The following is a 16,329-nucleotide window of genomic DNA, read 5'->3' on the forward strand; positions in this document are numbered from 1 at the left end:
AATTCATACAATGTTACTATAATTAGCATGTTATTTGGGTTGGTTTTGTCACAAAACCTGTCCTTTGTCAATAGCAAATAAAGTACCCCAGAACGCCCAGAATGCACCACTCTACACTACAAATATTTTACGCCCCCTTTAACACCAAATCCTGTTTCCGCCGCTGTGAAAGACACATTAACGCACATTAGGTTACTGGATTACAAAGTAAATAATTCTATCTTTGGCGGTGTGGTTTAATCTAGATAACGGGTCTACATTTATGAACTGTCAAAGATGAAATAAAACAACAAAAACACAAAATGGTTCAGCTCATACATATTTATAATCAAACAAATGTGTGTAAGGATTTATCTATAACAAAATCAAATTGAAACTCATTAGAGTAATAACATTTAACCTGTTCAATGCTTGATCAACATTTTTTATGTAAATATAATTTCATTTAATAACACATTTATACAAGACTAAGACTGCAACAATTAGTCTATTCTTAGTCGAAATCGTATAAAATAAGCCAAATGCACAAAGTGATATTTTGTTTAAAAGTCAGACAACTTTTAACTTTTCGAGAGTTTTCTTTCTGAGTGTTTTACGTTTTTTCTACCTAAAACCAACATGGATACACAAAAACAAATATTTAACAATAACTCAAGCATAAAATATTGTATTTTACAAATCTGTTTCAAATCTTAAACTTTCAGTAAGACGTACTATATTATGAAACATGTACAACTGTTACAAATTAAGAATAGTATATCATTTCAAAAGCGTACAAAGTCATGATAAGATTTTTGTTGTTTATAGGAATCATGTGAATATAACCCTGAGACGTTACAGTCATATGTATAAGCTATCTATTTAAATTTGTGGCAAATTGTACATATTATGATTTCTCGTTTTCATCTTTTGTAGTGTTGGTGTGAAAAAAAAATCATTGGGAGGTCTAAATTTTCCACACCTTCTACAAAACAATCATACTGTTACTTTGTTATAATAAGAGGACATCTGTTTGATTTGATGGCATTTCAAAATTTAAAATTTATTTTATTCAGTGTGCGTCATACGTAATGTTGTAACGAAGGACAGCGCCATGGGTTAAACTACAAGGTATATTGTTCATTCGAAACAAACGTTTTGAATATTGAACACTTTTGCGTCTTATTCCACGTATTTAATTATTGTGTGATTTAATAAAAAATCCGCGATCAATTTTATATCGCATAATTTACCCCGGATGTACATCATAACTTCACACAATATTAATGTGAATACGGTAGTGTAATATACAGCCGAGTTTTCGAGGCTAATATAAAAGAAATGTTTTAAAACAGTACAATGATCTCTAACAGTTATCAGGCAATTATAAACCCGTATTTTGATTTTATGACTGTAATTCATTGAAATAAAAAGATGTTTCTTTATAATCAATAAGTCTAAATCACTTTTGGAAAGGAATTTACATAAGCTTCAGCTTGTTGTCCAATCCATGTTTTTGACGTGTAAAAAATTGTTGTACATGTAATGTGTATGTTGCTTTAAATAAATAAATATTGTTTAAACTAAATCACTTTTAAGGATTAGTGTCTTTTCTTTCAAGGAACTCGTCAAATATTTCTTTTGCGTTTTGTTGCCATTGTAAAAACTTAATACGTTGCGATATATGTGAAACATGATTCGAAAATGTAATCAGATTTTGACTTTTGTACATATATGATTCTCTAAAGATTTGTGAATTATACAATTCCTCCATATAACTGTAATGTTTGAACAGATGCATCCTTAAATGTATATTTAAAAGCATCTTTCTAAATTCTAAACGTTTCGTGGCAAATGGTAAAAAAATTGACTGATTTAGGGCCATCCCTATTAGCTCATGCTTTAACGAAATTAATGTGTGCCTTGAAGCTATATCGACAAAAATCTTCACGTCGGGTTTAATGTAACGAGTCCATTCTATATGTATTTCTGTGCAATTATATACATTCCATTCATATCTATCAAAGTTTCTAAGAATTTCTGCAAAATTCTGATACTCATCACCGCCATCTTTAACATTTTCCTTAAAAAATAAAATGAGCTTCTTGTAGGATTTTCGTAAGAAGCCGCACATTCGATTCACCAAACCAATATTCCGCGTAAAATGTGCATAATTCGGATCTGTATATTTATTTTGATCATTTTTCCACGATTCATATAATGGAATTCCGTCAAGTATCCATCTTAATTCACACAAACGGGTATTATGAACGTATAGTCCATGCATTTTCATAAACAGCATTACAGATTTTCCCCATGTGTCAATCTCGGTTATAAAGGACAAAGTCCATTTGATTTTGTTGGTAAGTATTTTAACTGTTTTACTCTTTGTCATACGATTAATCTTTCTAATACAAGTATATGTTTTGCTAAGACTGTAAATATGTATTGGAAAGGTGTGATAATTTTTCAGCAGACAGTCAAAATGCTTTACTTTAAGTTTCGAAAAGAAAAAACGAAACTGTAAATGAAATAAGAGGTATAACTCCGGTTGCTTCTTTGGATGAATAATCGTAATTTTATATTTTGGAATGAAATGCGCTTCTGTTTTATGGAAAATTTTGTAGAGGTATAGTGGTGTGAAGTCATCAGCATTTCGACATTCAAGGATTTGCGGTCCCCAGTACTTCACAGCGAGCTTAGTGCTTTTGAGTAAACCCTCAAATAGAAGTCTATGGATAAAAGAAAATCGTTTTGTCTTAGGGCAACAGATCTGTTTTATACTTACATTAGAATGATATTTACGAATCAATATAGACAACAACCAGTCTGTAAAATTCTTGCTGTATGTAATTAATTCAAAGTCAGAAGCCTTGTATTTCAAAAGGAATATATCATTGAACATTGTTCGGTTAGAATATTGACTCTTTCGGCTGAATAGATTGAATTCTTTTAAAACGTGTTCATGTTTTACAAAAGATATTCTTAGAAAATCGTCTAATGTCTTCGAAACATGGATAAAATCATATCCACTTTTCTTGTATTGTAATGTGTTGAGTGTCATATGCAATAAAACGTCTTTTCGGAGTTCGCTGCTGACACCAAAATCTAGCAGATGTAAAACTAATTGAGGACTGCCACCTTGTATTGCACGTTCGAGCACGTTGTAGCCAGATTCATCGTAACAGTTGCTTAATATTTTTGCTGAACTTTTGTGAAAGAAAATATTCAGAATAATGCTATTGATTATGTCAAAATTCAGAGTCGATAATATATGTGCAATCTTTAGGTATTCAAGTGCTATTTCATGCGTGTGGCACCTGATTAAAATTTCTGCGCATGTTGAACATGCAAATGGCATTCTTGAAATATCCAATCTCGTTCCCGACATCGCTAAGGTACTAAACTGGTTCGTAGATATCATATAATAAACAAGAGTTATAATTCCAGACCGATCATTCTTTAGAATTGCTGATAAGGTTGAAGTATCTTCAAAAGGTTGCTTCGATAGTTTCAAGAAATATATGACTAGATGTAAAAACTGTTTCTGTACAAGTCTTTCCAAAAATGTTTGATAAGAAATTTCCGATTTGAGAAAGTTTAATGTCAAGAGTATAGCATATTCTTCTGGTCCCATAAGACTTAAGGGCTCATCAAATACATTATAGTTTTCAAATATTGAAGATGGTAAATGAAAGTCTAATATAACTTTGGCATTGTCAATTGCATATGTCAGAGGATCTCTTCCATTTTCATCCGTTTCATGGAGCAGAGACATTGCAGAATCTGAATACCTTGAATAGAGATAATTAACTGTACCGAAATGCCCATTAGAAATAGAAAAATGTAAAACATTCCTGTTTAAATTGCCTGATATATATAAATCAGATTCCACCAGCAACAGCATTGATACAATTATTGCAATATCTCTCTCAAGGGTTTCTATTTCCTTAGCCAACATACATTTAGCGTTTCGTCCTAGAGCATGCTTTAGATATGACATTTTGACATCCCTTGGCTCTGTTGCATAATTACTATATTTCAACAACACTATTTCAGTAGCAGATACAGAAGCACAGGCAACGGCTGAATGCAACGATGTGGACCCATTATGACATTTATAGTTGGCAATATCTTTTTCTAATTTTTCCACTAGAAATAAAAGAAATTCAGTATTGTCATGACATGCAGCTGTATGAAGTGGATAACAGCCATTATTGTCTCGCGAGTACCAGTCCGCTTTTATGTTATGTAGTTTAAATACTTCATCAAGCCACAACCGGTTAAATTTTGCAGCAACATGATATATTGGCATGAAGGGTTCACATGAATGAATTTTAAGCTTTTCTACTTCATTTTCGTGAAGGTTAAATGTATTGCTTATTAGAGGAACATCTCCACACGTCTCGTTTCCTTTTAAAAGTCCGACACTTGCAAAATATTCTACGAAGTCTCGGTATCCATATTGTATAGCGACAATAAGGGGAGTTCTACCTCCTCTATCGAAACAGTTGACGGCATTTTTGGGCTGCTTTATTAATATTTTTACAACGTCTAACCTGTGTTTACGAACAGCTACATGTAGTGCCGATTCACATGCTATTTTATTCCAGTCGTCGAATAAAACATATTCATATGGGTCGGTTTCATGACTAACAATTTGTCCTTGCACGCGTAACTTTTTATCTGGAATCCAGTGAATGGAACTTTCACATCTGCTACATCGATCAGTCAAATTTTTATTAAGTATGAATTCTACAAATTCTTTATTGCCGATTTCTGACGCATAATACAAGCAAAGCCAGTCAAGCATGTAGGGATATTTTTGATGTAAAAGTTTAACAACATTTATATGTCCTCTCTTACAAGCTAAATGAATCGGTAAGAGATTTGCTGCATTCATTTTTTGCACAGGGTATTGAAACATGTTTCCATTTTGTTTAATTATATAATTAACCAAATGGGCGTGTCCGTTTTGCGCTGCAATGTCTAAAATGCCATACCCCCAGAATTTATGTTCAAATGAAACTAAAAATGCGCTTTCAAAGTCAATAATGCTATGAAATGATTTAGTCCGAAAAGTGATATTTGCGCCTCGTTTAACAAGTGCTTCAAACGTATGTAAATGACCCATATATGCCGCTATAAAGAGAGCCGGGAAGTTATTATGATCTAATCGTTCAATGTCCTTAAAATGAGATGCAAGCATATCTGTGCTTAAGAAGTCATCTACCCTGCGAGCTAAACGTATCAACGGATACACAGGATTATATTCCTGTAATTCATCCCTCTGTGTTTCTGAAAGATTTAGAAACCTTTGAACTAAATTTTCATCTTTAGCATAGCTCACATGGATTGCCAGGTCAACTACATCTATATTATAATTTGCATTATCTATATCTTTGAAAATATATAATGCATTTATTATGTGCCCATTAGCTCTATCAATATGAAAATCTTCGTTGGTATTATTCAGCAGCCAATGTTGTAGCGAAAAGTGTTTGAAATATAGTTTACTCTCAGTATGATGCATGAAAGGTTCTAGTCGTTTTAATGTTTGCTGATATACTTTTTTTGAGATGTGCGTTATGGTAAATATTATGTTCCACAGTCTTTCTTCTGTTAAGGTTTGAAACGATGAACATATAACTTCTAGTAAAACTTTTGCATCTTCAAATCCCATTTCTGATGTGGCTTCAAACTGTCTTCTAAATTGCTCGTCGTAATATTGATCAAGAACTAGTGGAATGATGTTCCCATTTTCGAAGTTAAAATTGTTATTCAAACTAGATGCTATTAAGAAATTTGACAAATTAGATTTCGCTAATTCTGTATACTTTATATCAGAAGTATTGATATTTGACTTTTGCAAATACAGTTGGATGTCCTGTATATTATTAAAATCATCGTCGTCTAAGGTAATGACCCTCAAGTACCTAGCAAGCTGTCTTACCTCAGATCCTCTTCGGCTTGATATCAAAAATCGTACCCAAACAGGAAACCGATGAATCCTGTTCTTTAAAAGTAAGAATATTTCATTTTTGGCACGGTATAAATTGTAACACTCATCCAGTCCATCGATAAGTATTATAACCGGTTTGTATTTGGAATATGTCTCGTTTTTCAATGGGATTATTATACACTGATCAAGACATCCATTTGGATCCATTTCACATAGTCCTCTATCAAATACCTCCAGACATTTCCTCACAGTCATACCTACATCTGGCATTTGAGCAGAAAACATTGCCATTAAACGAAAAATAAATATATATGATTGTTTTGATACAGTAACATCAAAACGGCAAATGTGAAAAGCCATAAGGCGACTCCTTATTCTGTTGGCTGTATTGTTCGTTGATGAACATATAATTTGTTTCATAACAGCAGACTTACCATAACCCATGCCAGCTTCTAAGATCAGACCATGATGTTCACCTGACTTAAATAATAGCTCGTCTTCAATTATCTTAAATAGCCATGTTCTTCCAGTAAAATTATTATGGTGTGAAATATATTCAAATAGATAAACTCTCCCGTGATCGACAGAACTAAAGTTTTCAGCGAGACAACCTGAAATAAACAAGGAAACTTTTAATAAGACATTTAAAAGAAAACCAAAAATTCTACATCATTGGTTAAGTTTAGAGTAATTGAAGCTGTGGTTGTTGACTGCTACAGAAAGTTCAACCAGTACTCAAGTACGAGGTTTCGGAGAAAGGGATAAAAACAACCTTGCCAGAAACAAATCAGCAACCTCTTGCTAGAAACTCGTGTTCGTTAATGCTTCGTAGTGTCATTAGATCACATTACAGCTATAATTTACTGTATCTTTATATTAAAAAACCAAGACCAAGCGAAAGCATATTGGCTAACTGTAAAATGGTTGAACACTTATTATGCAATGTGTATTAAGACGTCACTGTGACTGTCAGTCAAAGCATCTTGCAAGACCAAAATCTTTCAATTATTTTCAAGTAGCAATACCATCGGCTGGGATAAGAATGTAGCCAACTTAATGATATTTGGATCAGTTTCACTAATAGATTAATTAAAAGCTTACCACTTTGGACGAATATTAGTTTTTCGAAATTTGTAAATCACATCTCCATAAAAATCAGTTTGTAAAAAAAAACTTTGTCGCAGAACAGTAAATAATCTTTGAATTTCGTCATAATTCTGACTAACGGTGATTAAATGTAGCAAACGATTTCAGAAGTTTAAGCTAACGATAGCGATTACACTGCCGAAAAAGCTTTCTAGTATTTGAATTATTACCGAAATCGGCAACATGACTACAGGCTCAGGTAAATGTTATCAGCTGTAAACTAAAGACCTCATAATGTGGCATCTTCATCAAGGAGTGGAAAATTGACTTTTCATGTACGTATTTTACCATAATTAAGAAATATGTGAATCTTAAAATGAAGTAATGTATCATCATTGTTAGCCTTATTTAACCGCTTAGCTCAGTAGGGACAGCGTTGATCTACGAATGGCAAGGGCGCGAGTTCGATCCCCGGGCGTAGCGTATGTTCTCCGTGGAGATTAAAAAACATTGTGTCTGAAATCATTCGTCCACCACCTGATAATAATTCATGTGAGGAAGTTGGCAGTTACTTGTGGAGAACAGGTTTGTTCTGGTACAGAATCCAGGATCACTGGTTAGGTTAACTGCCCGCCGTTATATGACTGAAATACTGTTAAAAAACGGCGTTAAACCCAAAACACAAACAAATATTTTACCGAAGCATCAGCAAACATAGAAGCAAAGTACGAATTATCCATGTTTAATATATCGTCCTTATATACATTGATGACATCTGCCTTTGTATCAGGCAATACACTTCTTTTACAAAGCAATGTCTGCAACAAGTCGCGCACAGTGAGTTAGGAATATCAATAGTCTGTCGGAAATCTGATACAATTTGTGTCTAATACAAAGGAGGTGTTCGCACAAACTACGTCACATGTCCACATTTCGTTGCGTTGTATACTTCTTGTAAAACATTCTCTGTTGTAATCACAAAAGATGCAAGGAGAAAATTCCCGGAAGCACAGAACACCCTAAACACAGCCACAGTGCCATCTATCGCAAAGTAGATCAACAGAAGCTGTAACGGGTTACTCAAAAATCCAACAAGTACATTTTAATTATATGCCAAATAAAGAAAAAAGGGAAGCGTTGTGTGTGGGTGCGTGGGGGGGGGGGGGGGGGGGGGGGGGGGGGCTGGAAGGAGTGAGATAAATAGGAGTCGGGTGTTGGGGAAAAGTGAAAAAGTAAGGATGAATATTCAAGAGAAAACGCAACGTTCCAAAACAGCCTCCCCATACAGTAAACCACAGCAGCGCAGACGGGCACGTACACAAGACAAACATAGAGAGCCTAACCTTTTAGGGCACGATTTAGCAAACTGCAAGACAGCATTCCACTCCATCCGTTCTTTGTGGCATTTAGGAGAAAAGCATCAAGAAGTTTTACTCCACCATCAAATAGGAAAGCGTAGCGACTAACTGCAGAGAAGTCAATTACCAAACATGCACTGCGTTAAACAATTTTCGCATTGTATTCGCATTGTTCCCTCTTTTGATAAATCTTTTTACACAGTATACAATAATTGATAAAAATAAACATTATGTTTCATTTTCCGGATTTTATAAACTATATTCCCATATTATTCCGGGTGTTCAAGATCATGTTTTAAAGTGTTTTAAAGTTTGGGTTATATTTCTTTAAAAGTTTGGAGTATCTGTAGCAAAATTTAGTGAAAGCTTTCCGTAGTTTATTATATCTGTAAACCCTGTTGTAATGACGTTTTGGTAATATAAAGATTTCTATCATTAAAACTTTGAGAAAGCTCTTGCAAGATAAATAAGTTGTGATTATAGACACCATATGATATAGCTCGAGGGGTATATCCATCAAGGTAGGGGAAGTTGACCCTATCAGATTTAAAATCGTCCGCTTTATCATATATTTTTATCATATATTTTTGTTTCTAAATTATCATTTTAAGTAAAACAAGAGCTGTCTCCATAGGATGACACATGCCCCCGATGGCACTTTGAATGAATAGTTATGGCCGATGTTAGAGTTTAGGACCTTTGACCTACGGACCTGGGTCTTGCGCGCGACACGTCGTCTTACTGTGGTACACATTCATGCCCAATAATTTTAAAATCCATGCATGAATGACAAAGATATGGACCGGACACGCCCATCAATGCACTATCATGAAATATGACCTTTAACGTCTAAGTGTGACCTTGACCTTTGAGCTACGGACCTGGGTCTTGCGCGCGACACGTCGTCTGACTTTGGTACACATTCATGCCAAGTTATTTGAAAATCCATCCATGGATGACAAAGATATGGACCGGACACGAATGCACTATCATGAAAAATGACCTTTAACGTCTAAGTGTGACCTTGACCTTTGAGCTACGGACCTGAGTCTTGCGCGCGACACGTCGACTTACTGTGGTACACATTCATGCAAAGTTATTTGAAAATCCATCCATGGATGACAAAGATATGGACCGGACACGAATGCACTATCATGAAATATGACCTTTAACGTCTAAGTGTGACCTTGACCTTTGAGCTACGGACCTGGGTCTTGCGCGCGACACGTCGTCTTACTGTGGTACACATTCATGCAAAGTTATTTGAAAATCCATCCATGGATGACAAAGATATGGACCGGACACGAAAATTGCGGACTGACAGACTGACAGACGGTTCAAAAACTATATGCCTCCCTTCGGGGGCATAAAAAAATGACGCTTCTAAACCTGAGGTATTAGCCTAGTTAAGGCTTGCTCTTTAGGAAATGTTCTGTTTTGTTTTTCGATAGGAGAAACCGGTTTAACTTTAGAAAGATTCTGTGTAATAATTAACCAGACGTTAGTAAGTCTCGTAATTTCATCTGATTATTTATAATCAACGTTAAATGAATTAAAGTCAGCAAATGTCGTACTTGAACTGAGAACAGGCTATATGAAATTTAAACCAATAGATTGCACTTAGTAGATGAGCAGATAATTTTAAGGTAGAGTGGAACTGCGCTTGTGTCTGAACACTTGAGTTTTGAGATTTATTATTTATATGATATTGACAATCTGACTGAAGTACTTGATCTTCTAAACGAAGATCTGAGAACGACCCATTCACATACGTCTTCTGTATATTTTGGATTTCCAGCATTGCTATTTTTATTTTAACCAATGAGACGACTTGTTAGAATGTCAAAGAGTAAGAAAAATGTGCAGTTATTCCAGGGCTCGAACTCGGGACCCCTCGATTACTAAGCAAGTGGCCTACCGACTGAGCTAACCGGCTATCTGACATATTCCGACATAAGAATTGTAAATATCAAAAGACAAGGCTACAGGTAATTTGCTAAATTTTGTAAGTTAAGCTCTGATTGACTAGCGAAAGGGTCGTCAGAACGAGGCTATGAATAGGTCGTTCTCAGATCCTATGCGTAGCGTAATAGGAGATGTACTTTAGTCAGATTGATGATATTGATTTCTTCCAATGCATTCAACATTTCAATACTGGCGTTTCAGTCATCTGCAAATCGTTAAATAACAAAATGTTTCGAAAGAAAAGGCTTGTTCAATACTCCTTGTTAAAATTTAATATGAATACCTTTTTATAAATGTGTTTAACATTTCAGCTGATTGTAAACCAGATTTGGTATTTATTTACCGGCATATATTTATTTTGCAATTTATTCATCTAAAGTACAGAAAATATTTTTTGAAATGGATATAGCATAAATATGATTTTGAAATTAATGTTAAAAAAATGCATTCTCAACGATTTGGTAACGGGTTTTACTATTCCTATTATTTTTCATTGTGTAAATAATGTTTTTGTTCCAGCCAAGCGGCGAACCCTTATTTTTTTCAGTTAAAACATGTTGTATTAACATGACTTCAAAAATGAAATATGTAATACCTTCTGTTGACTTCAATGTATAGTTAATTTCCGGGAAACCAAATTTATGTTCGTTTCTTCTTATATCAAGGTTTTCCAGCAATTCGCACTTTTGAGAATTCAGATGATAGGAAAGTCCGGAAAATATCACCACAGTAAGACAAAACAGGAACGCAACAGTTAAAACGTTTTGTCTAAAGAACACGTGTTGAATTGTACGACCAAGATGGTCCAGTTTTGTATGAACTTCCTGAAGTCCAAGAGCATGCCTATCCAACCTCGCTTGAATATCTTCATTCTGCATCCCAATATTCCTCAGGGCATTCATAATATCGTCTTCGTATTTGAATAAATCCCCTTGCTCAAGCTCACCAATCATACGTATAAGATCATTATGGTTTGGTATAAGAGGTTGAATGTCTGGGTGTGTGATGAGATTTCTTATGTTTTGAAATATTTCAATTTTCTTTGCATTTGTTATTTTCATTGATGCATTGTATTCGTGTACTAGTTGATTGCGATTCTTTTTCAGGGGCTCGGCAGCTTGAACAACGTGTCTTTGAAAGACGGAGCACCTTTTCCATACTGCTAAAGTTGTCGATAGATCTTTCAAATTGATATTGTTTGTGTTCCATCCCGGAAGAATGAATACTTCGGCGATATTTCTTTCATCTACTGGCCAAGTCCAAGATTTCATGTCAGTCCAACGTATTCTATTCTGTCGCGCACCCTGTGTCATATAAGCGTCTAATTCAATACGCCAGCTGGTACATGTGCCGCACCACCTTTAACATAATTAAATGAAAGGTATAAATGTGTCTGTCCTTAATAATGCTTTACTTAAATCACTGTGGGGAAACACATGATCAAAATAATCTCTAACACCAAAATAAATCTATAAATTATATAGGATAATTTTATATGAGGCAACTTTTGCTGTAAAGTTAAAATATAGCCTATCACATGGTAACAAAGATGTACTTTAAACTACATAGATATCAATTACAATCACCTGATTATCTGCAACACTTAAAGAAACTGAGACTTTTTATTTTCCTTAGTGTCAACTACATAATACTTTAACAATTTTCATTAGCCATATGTTAGGCTATGTTTAAATTTTGTAACTTTATTTTTTTTTAATTTTATTTATTTAGTTAGTTATTTATTCATGTTCTTCAAAATATTACTTTGGTTTAGAGATTATTTTGATCACGTGATTCCCCACTGTGTAATGTGTAAATGTAAACATGGTATGATATTACGACATTAGTTTCATGTAATTCCATATTTTACCAATTTCAAAATGATACATTTTTGCCAAATATAAAAGTTCTGAAAGTTGGACTTCTAGCGTCCTCTATTAATTTCAGACTTTATTGATTACTTCCAAGTTCATAACACTAAACTTCATTATTGTCTACTTCCTATTTAATCTTTAAACTTCATTACTTATAATTTCCAATTTTCTGACATTTAACGTCCATTTATTATAAGTGTAATTGTTGCTAGGCGTATTCCTGGTCAGTTTTTCATCATTGTTGACCCTTCCTTTGAACTATGATTGTAGGTTTTTACGTCTAACGTAAGCAAAGGCATTTCAACGGGCATTTTAATATCTTACTTTGTATGTAACCATTAACGCTTAAAATGAAATAAATCTTACTGCTCGAAAATATGTTGTATATTAAAACTTATAGATGGGTAGGCCGAAAAGTACCACATGGCTGAAGGGAAACTTGTAAAGACAGGAAATGAAACGGACATCTGCCGATTTCAATATTTTGCGGCAGTTCAACGATCCGATCTCGACGATATATGATCATTTTGTGTCGATTCGCCGTAAAACCTAACTCACTCACTCATAAAGGCCCGACGACGGCTCTACATCGGCACATTTTGCCGACATTCGGACATTATATCTTTAAACTTCATTACTTATAATTTCCAATTTTCTGACATTTAACGTCCATTTATTATAAGTGTAATTGTTGCTAGGCGTATTCCTGGTCAGTTTTTCATCATTGTTGACCCTTCCTTTGAACTATAATTGTAGGTTTTTACGTCTAACGTAAGCAAAGGCATTTCAACGTGCATTTAAATATCTTACTTTGTATGTAACCATTAACGCTTAAAATGAAATAAATCTTACTGCTCGAAAATATGTTGTATATTAAAATTATAGATGGGTAGGCCGAAAAGTACCACATGGCTGAAGGGAAACTTGTAAAGACAGGAAATGAAACGGACATCTGCCGATTTCAATATTTTGCGGCAGTTCAACGATCCGATCTCGACGATATATGATCATTTTGTGTCGATTCGCCGTAAAACCTAACTCACTCACTCATAAAGGCCCGACGACGGCTCTACATCGGCACATTTTGCCGACATTCGGACATTATACCTATATCGGGTCGATATAGTCATGCTGATTGGGTAAACCATTGTTTAAGGAAAATCATTCAAATTAACCTAGTTTGTGTAAGAAAAATAATAAGTGTATTGATATGGAAGAGAAGACTATACACACACAATTGGAAAAATGATAAAAAGATCAGGGCGATTTCAATGAAGTGTCGAAAAGAATTGCATATATAATTACTGTGTGCAGTTCGGTCGAAATATTTATTGGCCTATATTTTAAAATGTGTCTTTTGCCTCGTAAGACATAGCTTATGTAATTTTGGTAAATTCTGATTCTGTCATCTTTTATGTTCATTGTAGAAAAAGAAAATTGACAGATAATATATATTTTGTTATAGCATATAGATCTAGCATAAATAGTACTGGAAATATGATTTAAATAACATACCTATTTAAGTCTCTGAAGATTCTACTACATTGTTGAACACACTGAGGAAAATGATGATGTCCTAAATTCTGTTGAATTTGATTATGAACAGTTCGTAGACCATCTTCAGTTACACTTTCTAACGCATCACTGGTTTTGTTCACAGCTACTAGAGCACTTACGTAATTCTTATGCTTCCTGCTTTGTCTTAAGTTTCTTACATTCATTATTTTTTTAAATTAATGTAAATGCCACTACAACGTAGTTTGATCACAAATCTTAATAAACTAAACTCTGCATACTATCAGCTATTCCTTTTGAATTAAGTGTAGTTTGTGCTAACTTTAATTTAATTGTATTTACCCAATCGATAAAATACAAACGTAAAATTACTGATTTATCGACCGGTCCAAGTATTAAAATATAACTACCACAAGTGCACAATAACCGTCATTGGACGAAAGCATGTAAACAGTTTTCAATACATACCTTATTCGTATCATATTACTTGTATTTAGTTAATGTTCAAATCTTCAAGATATCTGTTTCAAATTTCATATTTATGTACATTTAGTATTAGTAGTTTGGGTATTATGGTGGACACAACCGTGTAAACGTTTCTTATATTTATTTGTAGGACAGTACCAGTAATGTACAAGAAGAAAAATCTAAAAACATAAAACAGTAAAATCAGGAACATGAAACAATACAAATTACGATGTAACAATACAGAGTACTGATATACGGCATATACATAGAAATATAACGAGTGAAATATTTCATCAATTTAGATATTAAAAGTAAACCTTGACATTGCTATATACTCCCTAACTTTGTTGGAATGTCTCCGAAATTGTGGAAGCTAAGAATACTATAAGAGAAATTTAAACTCAGATATCTTACTCATAAAGGAATAATTTTGTTCGACCAATTCTGAAATCAAAATAAATACAATTAAATATTGGGCCACAGTGTGTTATTAATACATCTAGTGCAGTATGTAACATTCTAACCGGAGTTGCCTCTCTTGAATTAAGTAATTGGTATCTGTGAATGTTTTTTTTTTTAAACAAATGGAAAAGTCAATGTTGGAAGATGCAATAAGCCCAGCTCCTGAAAAAAGAAGTTTCAAAATTAAAATGAAACAATTTAAAATGTATAATGTGTTACGCTGCAAAATGAAAACTGCCAAATTCTGAAAATTACAGCTCATTTCCACACATAATTTACATTTATCAATTATCTGTAACAAAGAACTGTTACAATCGTCTGAAATGACACATTTGACTGTTTTTAGGTTACAAAACACTAAACTGATTAAAATCACTAATTTGTAAACAACACTGTAAAATGAAAATTAATATCAGACAAAGTACTTTGTGTTGCCAATGGACTGTTGATAAACCAATCATCCGTAGTGTTCTGGTTTACGCCTGTCGCGTCTGGGTCTTGTTGGAGGAGAAAATGTTTGTAGGGTTACAACTGGTGTTTCGACAGGAACTGGTGTTTGTAATGATTGGTTGGGCAAAACAGGACTTGGTGAATCTGGGACAAAATGTGTCACAGATGGAGTTTGAAACAAAGAAGGAGCAGTCTGATTAACACTAGTCGGGGGACTAGGTAAATGAAAAGTTGGTAGATTTCTACGCATAGGGATGACGCGTAAATATCTGTGCTGAAACTTGAACTAGAACCTCCATCATACTTGACATCTTGTTGCGGAATAGACCTAGATCTGACTTTACGGAATTTGTAGGTATAGATGAATCCTGGATGTCGGGAATGGAAATTAAAAGTAGTAACAGAATCCGGTGTAAAGTTCTAATAGGTCCTTTGTGGCGTCTAACCAGTACAATGCCACCTACGGTCAACTTGTTCTCACGAACTTCGTTATCGTATGCGGCTTTGTTCTGTCCTTTTTTCTTGGCGGCATTACCATCAACACGGTGGGCGTAACTAAGGCGCTCATGTAGTTTGTTGGCATATGTGACATCTCCAGGTGTAGAGTCATTTCTGAGATTTGTGCCAAGAAATGCATCAACAGAAAGAGAAAGATGCCTCCCAAACATTCGAAAATGTATGCAGAAGCCCGTTGGACTAAATCTGGCGGCATTATATGCCTGAACTAGACTTGGAGCTTACTCTGTCTCGTTTGCTTTCTTGTCATCTGCGTATGTCCCTGACATCCGTAGAAGTGTTCGATTAAACATTTCTGCGGATGGGTTGTCCATGGGATAGTAAGAGGTCGTACGGGTCTTGTGCACATTAGCCAACTTGCAGCGCTCTTTGATAACCTTGTTGTCAAAGTTGCGACCTTGGTCAGAGTGGAGCTGTTCTGGGAAGGATAAGTGAACAATGAAATGTTCATAAAGCGCTTTAGCCGTAGTGGTAGCCTTCTAATTTCTGCAAGGAATAGCTTTGGCAAAACGGGTGAAGTGGTCAGTTATAATCAAGACATCCTCGTTACCACCTTTGGATTTCTGAAGCTTAAGAAAATCCATGCAGACTAATTGCATAGGTCTGGAGGTTTGGATGGGCTTAAGCTCAGCAGCTGGGACTTGAAGGATTTTTCCTGCAAATACAAGGTTTACACAAGAACACCCAGAGATAA

General features: G+C 34.6%; 1 protein-coding gene across 1 annotated transcript; it reads right to left on the reverse strand.

Moving 5' to 3' along the window:
• Positions 1-224: 224 nt before the first annotated feature.
• Positions 225-14,137, reverse strand: LOC128549123 (uncharacterized). The gene is made up of 3 exons (XM_053525430.1): positions 13,740-14,137; positions 10,946-11,709; positions 225-6,552 (listed from the first exon to the last, which is right to left on the reverse strand). Exons 1-3 carry the CDS (start codon positions 13,943-13,945, stop codon positions 1,574-1,576), a joined length of 5,949 nt encoding a protein of 1,982 aa, XP_053381405.1. The 5' UTR covers positions 13,946-14,137; the 3' UTR covers positions 225-1,573.
• Between the last annotated feature and the right edge of the window lie 2,192 nt (positions 14,138-16,329).

Source organism: Mercenaria mercenaria, chromosome 15 (assembly GCF_021730395.1).
Source record: "Mercenaria mercenaria strain notata chromosome 15, MADL_Memer_1, whole genome shotgun sequence".
In the NCBI taxonomy this organism is placed as follows: Eukaryota; Metazoa; Mollusca; class Bivalvia; order Venerida; family Veneridae; genus Mercenaria; species Mercenaria mercenaria.